At 58.2% G+C, this 6,989-nt stretch overlaps 1 protein-coding gene across 1 annotated transcript; it reads left to right on the forward strand.

Annotated features, from left to right (window-relative positions):
* Positions 1–2,922: 2,922 nt before the first annotated feature.
* On the forward strand, positions 2,923–5,782 carry LOC108642517 (class II histocompatibility antigen, B-L beta chain-like; the record flags this gene model as incomplete). The annotated part of the gene is made up of 5 exons (XM_029965939.1): positions 2,923–3,281; positions 3,782–4,053; positions 4,760–5,041; positions 5,558–5,715; positions 5,774–5,782. Coding segments are annotated over 5 exons (1,080 nt in total), but the record flags the coding sequence as incomplete, so codon positions are not given.
* Between the last annotated feature and the right edge of the window lie 1,207 nt (positions 5,783–6,989).

Consider the following 6,989-nt stretch of genomic DNA (forward strand, 5'->3'; position numbering starts at 1 on the left):
GGCAATGCACTTTCTGAGCCCTTTCTAATAACCAATGGTGTGAAACAAGGCTGCGTTCTCGCACCAACCCTATTCACAATCTTTTCCAGCAGGATGCTCCAAAGGGCCACGGCAGACCTCGATGATCAGGACGGGATCTACATCCGATATCGTACTGATGGAAGCCCTTTCAACCTAAGGCGACTGAAGGCCCACACCAAGACCTTAAACCATCTTGTCCAGGAGCTGCTTTATGCTGATGACGCCGCCCTTGTTGCCCACACAGAAGCAGCTCTGCAGCGTTTGACATCCTGCTTTGCTGAGGCTGCTGAGCTCTTTGGGCTGGAAGTCAGCTTAGAGAAGACAGAAGTTCTCCATCAACCTGCACCTCAGGAAGTCCCCCATCATCCCCACACCACCATTGGCCAATCAGAGCTCAAATCAGTCCAGCAGTTTAATTACCTAGGGAGCCTCATCTCCTCGGATGGTGAGATTGACAGAGAGATGGACAACAGGTTAGCAAAGGCATAGAGAGCTTTTGGAAAACTCCATAAAAGAGTTTGGCGAAATAAACACTTGAAGAAAAGCACAAAGATTGGTGTTTACAGAGCCATTGTGCTGTCTACTCTCTTATATGGGTCCGAATCCTGGGTCATCTACAGCCACCACCTGCGACTCCTGGAACGCTTCCATCAACGCTGCCTCCGCACAATCCTAAACATCCACTGCTCAGATGATGGGACCAATCCATCTGTTCTAGAACAGGCAGCAGTCACAAGCATTGAGGCCATGTTGCTGAGAACACAGCTGTGCTGGGCAGGGCACGTCTCCAGGATGAAGGACCAACCACCCCCTCCCTAAGATCGTGCTCTGTGGTGAACTTGCCACCGGCTGCCGCAAGAGAGGAGCCCCGAAGAGGAGATACAAGGACTGCCTGAAACAACATCTCAGCCTTGGCCATATTGATCTCCATCACTGGTCTACTCTGGCCTCCAGCCGGGAGGTCTGGAGACACCCCATCTCTAACGCTGCTGCTGCCTTTGAGAACGCAGCAGGATCACCATCGAGGAGAAAAGACAACGCAGAAAGAACCGTGTCCTGTCCATCCCATCCAAGGAGTCTTTCTGCTCTGCCTTTTGCAACTGGACGTGTCTATCTCGTATTGGCCTCTTTAGCCACCAGTGTGCTTGTAGCAAATGTGGGCAGAGCCCTTCCCAAATCTTCATTCACAAAGCCCAGCCATGATTTTGGATATTAATTTGGGAGTCTGGACTCATTGGTTTATTTGGTTCTGGAACTGGTATTTGGTTTATTTGGTTTTGGAAACAGGTATTTGATTTATTTTGTATTATGGGTACTTCAGGTTGCAAAGAAAGAATCTTGAAGAAATCCTTTCTGGTATTTTGGATATTAACTTGTGATTTCTGGACTTATAAGTTGATTTGGTTTTGGAAACTGGTATTTGGTTTATTTTGTATTCTTGAACCATTGGAAACAAATTGTGACCCCTTTGGAGGGACAAAGCTGTTGATGCCCCCAGGGGTTCCAGGACCCTGAGGATTCCACTGCCCACTGAAAGTGTTATTCAGGGAGATCCTCTCAGTCTCTGGATGCGGGGAGTTCCAAGCAGGATCCCTGGGATTTTATTAAGGCATTAAAAGGTTTATAAAAGTTATATAAATATATATAAAAGGTGTACCTACCCAACATAGAAATGGAGCTCTATAATATAATACGATTGACCTATAAAAAGTTGTGCTAGAACTGTAAAAGAAGAGGTGTGATGCCTCAGAGCTTTTTGGATTTTTTAACTTTGGTAGATTTTAGAAGTAGTGGTGTAGTGATTGCAGATTTTAATGTAGCTGCATTCTATCCCTTACCCTGTAGCATAATGTTTGCACATCCCCAACCCTGTTACCCCATCTCATATCAATCCCTCTAAATCCCTTTAGCGTGTTTAGTCTTCTTTTCAAGGTAGAATTGCAGAAAAGCCTGGACCAGAAGACATCACACAGACACAACCACCTTCAAGCCCAGAACTTTGGAGGAGCTCCAAGGACTGTGGGTGCTGCGAAGAAGATGATGCTGAGGAAGAAGGGGTCCCAAAGACCCCAAAGCCAATTCCCAAAGGGGCGTGTCGGGGGCAGAACAGGGCAGAAGTGGGGGGTGGAGAGATCTGGGGTTGGATGGACCTTGTTATAAAATCCCAGAGCCACTGCCTGGGGGGTGCACGTGGTGTGTGTTCCCCTGGCCTGAGGCTCCACTAAAGGACCTGCTCTCTTTATCTCATCTCATCCACAACCCTGGCCTGGAGTCTTTTCCTCCACGCTCTCTTGAAGCAACGGGGACTGGACCCACCAGGTGCTGGGGATGCTGGAAATTCCCCCCGGTGCCGGGTGGAGCACGTCAGCCTGGAGCACCCCCTCAGCCAGGACTGGGGTACGGCCCGGCCCCCCCAGCACCGGGGGCACACTGGGAGGGGGCTGAGGGGCTCTGGGGGCCTTGGGGGGAACTGGTTGGGAGTTTGGGGGGTAAGGGAAAGGGTCTGGGGGGGGATGGAGAGGCTGAGAAGGAGGTTTGTTGGGTGGCTTGCGAGGTCGCTCCGCTGAGGGGGCTTTGGGGAGTCTGGGGGCAACTGGGAGGCGAGTTTTGTGGGACGCGTTTCAGGAGGGAGCGGCTTTGGGGGAAATGGAAAGGCTGAGAAGTGGATTTGGAGGGTCCTTGGATGGGCTGAGGGTACCCAGCCTGGAACCCCCCAATCCATCCCCGTGGCTAATTTTGGGCGGGGTCGTGTGTCCGCCCTCGTACCCTCTTTCTGGTTCTCGAGTTGCACATACGAGCCGACTGCTCCCGGTGTTCCGCAGCTAAAGCTTCCCAATTCTCTGGCACTCCCTGGATGGCCTCATTTTCGTGGGCCCTGAGCTACCCCCCTCCCCGCCGTAGACCGCAGCCCACGGACCCCCGAACCCCCCAGCCCCGGGGCTGCGCGGGGGCCCTCCAACGGCCCTCAGCAATCCAAAGCGCCCACGCCGCCCGCGCCCATCCCAGCGCGCCGCGCTGATGACTCATCAGTCGGCCGGGAAGACGCCTCGAAAAAAGGGCCGCGCGACTTGCGCCCTCAGCCAAGCCAAGCGGCGCCCCAAACCCCCAAAACGGCACGCCGCGCGGGCTGGTTTGGGGGCTGTCAGGGCAGCTGTCCGGCGGCTGGGCATGGAGCGTGGTGCGGGGAGCGCTGGGGGCCGTGCTGGCGGTCGCTGGATGGTGCTGGGAGCCGCCCCGCGGCTGCGGGCGAGGAGCTGTGGGTAGCGGGGGGGGGGGTCGGGTGGGAAAGGGGGGGAAAAGAGGGGAGGAAAGAGGGGGTGGGGAGCCCCAAAAAGTGAGTGGAGGGGGTTGGAAGGCCCGGAGTGAGTGGGAGGGGGGTGGGAGCCCCAAAGTGAGGGCGGGGGGGTCTGGGGATTGTGGGGCCGGTGGGAAAGGGGTGGGAGAGGGGGGCAAAGGGGTGTGGGAGAGCAGGCAGAGGGGTGCCCTGGGGGTTCCTGGGTGTCCATCGAGCCCTGGAGCGGTTCTCTGGGGTTCTGGGGGGGTCGGATCCACAGTGGGGGGGTCCCCAATCCCCCTGTCCATCCCCGGGGGGCTGATGGGGGGGTTCTCCCCCAGCCAAGAGCCGGTGCTGGGGCGTCCATGGGGTAGAGGGGGTGAGAAAGGGGGGTCCGGGGTGGCCCCCTGAGCTCCCAGCCTGTTGTGGGGGGCTGGGGGATGATGGGGGGGACGAGGCATCCCCTGACCCGTGTCCTGCACACAGAGGGGTGTTCCAGTGGATGGGAAAGGCTGAGTGTCACTTCATCAGCGGCACCGAGTGGGTGAGGTACGTGCAGAGGTACATCTACAACCGGGAGCAGTACGCCCACTTCGACAGCGATGTGGGGGTCTTTGTGGGGGACACCCCGTATGGAGAATTCTGGGCCAGGCAATGGAACAACAACCCCGAAATTCTGGAGTACGAACGGGGTGAAGTGGACAGGCTCTGCCGGCACAACTACAAACTTGGTGCTCCGTTCAGAGTGCAGAGGAGAGGTGAGCGTGGGGCAGAGCGGATCCCCTCAGCCCCTGCCCCAGGAATGACCCTGGAGCCCCTCATGCCCTCCCTGGAAATCACCCCAGACCCCTCAGCCCTCCCTGTGCCCTTCCCTTGGCCTTTTACCCCTTCCCAGTTCTTTCCTGTCTCTCCCAGTCCTTCCAATGCCCCCTAGTCTCTCTCAGTCCATTCCACTTTTTTAAAGTCCATCCCAGTCCATCCCAGTCTCTCCCAGTGCCCCCCCGCGTCTCCACCCCGCTGGGGCCACCGAGCTCCCGCCCCTCAGCCAATCCCAGCGCGTCTTTCTGATGACGCTCCAGTTGCCAGGCAGACCCAAACCAAAGACTTCCCTCACCACGACTCAGCCTCCCAGTCCGGATCGCTTCCTTCCCAGTCCAGCCCAGCCTTTCCCAGTACATCCCAGTCCTTCCCAGACCCTCTCACTCCACTCCCAGACCTTCCCGATCCATTCCCAGACCCTCTCAGTCCATTCCCAGTCGTTCTCACTTCACTCCCAGACCTCCCAACGCTCTCCCCAGTGCCCCCCCAGCGCAGCCCCTTCTCCCCCACTCTATTCCCAGTCCCTCCCACTGCCATCCCAGTCCCTCCCACTGCCATCTCAATCCCTACCAATGTCCTCCAAGCCCTCTCCCCTCCCTCCCAGTGCCCCCCAGCTCAGCCCAGTGTCTCCCCCGTCCCTCCCAGTGCCCCCCAGCGTGTCCATCTCGCTGGTGCCGTCGAGCTCCCAGCCCGGCCCCGGCCGCCTGCTCTGCTCCGGGATGGATTTCTACCCTGCGCCGGTGCAGGTGAGGTGGTTCCAGGATGGGCAGGAGCTGCCGGAGCACGTGGTGGCCACCGACGTGGTCCCCAACGGGGACTGGACCTACCAGGTGCTGGTGCTGCTGGAAATCCCCCCCCGGCGCGGGGTCACCTACAGCTGCCAGGTGGAGCACGTCAGCCTGGAGCACCCCCTCAGCCGGCACTGGGGTACGGCCCGGCCCCCCCAGCACCGGGGGCACACTGGCAGGGGGGCTGGGGGGGAAAGGGGGCGACTGGGGGCGACTGGGAGGAAGTCTGGGGGGGAATGGGAAGGGTTTGGGGGGCAATGGAGAGGCTGAGAAGGAGGTTGTGGGTGCTGGGAGGGCTGAGAGGGGCCTTGGGGAGTCTTGGGGGCAACTGGGAGGGAGTTTTCAGGAGTGGTCTGGAAAGGCTGGAAGGAACCTTGTGAGGTCTTGGGTTGACTGGGAGGGGTTCAGAGAAGTCTTAAGGGGGCTGGGAAGGGACTGGGAAGGGTTTCAGGGGGGCCCTGGCGGTGATGGGAGGGATTGGGAGGGTCCTAAAGGGGATGGGGGGGCTTTTTGGGATCCCAGAGGAACTGGGAAGGGACTGGCAGGAGATTTCAGGGAGTCCTCGGTGGGCTGGGAGAGACTAAGATGGTGTTTGTGGGGTCCTGGGTTGTCTCTGGGAGGTTTTGGGGGTGCTGACCCCCCCGGCTCCCCCCAGAGATGCCACCGGACACCGTCCGCAGCAAGATCCTGGTGGGGGTCGGGGGCTTCGTCTTGGGCTTGGTCTTCCTGGCGCTGGGGCTCGGCTTCTACCTGCGGGAGAAGGTAAAGGGGGGTCCCCAAATGGGGGTCGTGTCCCCACCTTTCCCAGAGCTTGTGGGCCCCCCCTGTCCCCCCAACCCCTTTGTTCTCACCCCCTTTTCTCTCCCCACAGAGCTCCTGAGCCGCTGGCGGCCGCAACCCCTCCTCGTGGCCCTGGGACCCCCCCAGTCCATCCCCACGCTGAGTTTGGGGGGTCGTGTGTCCCCCCCATCCCTGCTTTTATTCTGACCCCAGCCAGCTGCTCCCAGTGTTCCCAGTAAAGCTTCCCAGTTCTCCCCAGTCCCTGTTACTGGGGGGCAGTGAGGGCAGGGGGGAGGGGATCCCTGTCATAGCTTTACTTGTTCTGAAAAACCAAGCAGGAATTTTTCTTTGCCCTGCCCCACTGGAAAAGAAAGATGTTGAATGGGGGAGGGGGCTTTGCCTTGGGTGACTCACACCCACAAAGGAACTGGCCCAGCCCACATTGCAGGTTGGGAGCCCTCAGAAGGCTGGGGGGGGTGGAGTTTTTTGCTTTCTCCTGGGCAAAGGGCAAGGCCCTTCACTTTGGCCTTAGCTCAGGCAAGGGCTGTGTTGGAGAGGCTCCGAGGTCCTTTTGTTCTCGGCCTGCTCATCTGGCTGTTTGCTGGTTCCCGTTTGCCTTCGTTTCCTGCGCCCTGTTCTGCCCCCAGCCCAGACCTGCTCGGACTTCATGGGACAGGTTTGACCCCCCTCCAGAGGAACCTTTTGGGGAGGAGGTCGCCCTTTCCCTCCTCCGCTCCCGTGTTGGCAGTGGCGTGTGTTCATCGGCCAAAAGGGGGAATTCCCGGCCACAGCCAGCCACAGACAGCGGGAGATTCGTGGGAAGAGCCCCTTTTTCCCCTTTTCCACTTTTTCCCCTTTTTGTTGTTCTGCCAATACACAGATATCCTTTAAGAAAGCTGTTATTTTTCCTTTCTCCATACTTCCTCAACTGGAATCTCCTAATTTCCGATTTACAATTCCTTACAGGGAGGAGTTTGGTTTTCCTCATAACTCATCCCCCTCAGCAAAACACTTCAGTCTCATTCAGCTGACACAGAGGTGCTGCCCCATGCTCCTGCCCTTGCCATTGCACATCCCCACATCCCAGAGCCCCAGCAAGAGCCCTGAGGAATGGGGCAGGCACAGGATCTCCCTTCCCAGGGCTGGGGGTCAGACCTTGGCCCTTTGCAAGAACAAAACAAAGCCAGATTTATTCAGCATCACAGACCCCGGGACTTTGCTTGTCCCCACCTGTCATCACTGCCCCCAGTTTTCAGCTCTAACTGGAAGCAGGGGACAATTTCTGAGTGCTGGCCCTCAGTGGGACT

This window comes from Manacus vitellinus, unplaced genomic scaffold (assembly GCF_001715985.3).
Source record: "Manacus vitellinus isolate BGI_N305 unplaced genomic scaffold, ASM171598v3 ctg7180002429987_pilon, whole genome shotgun sequence".
NCBI lineage: Eukaryota > Metazoa > Chordata > Aves > Passeriformes > Pipridae > Manacus > Manacus vitellinus.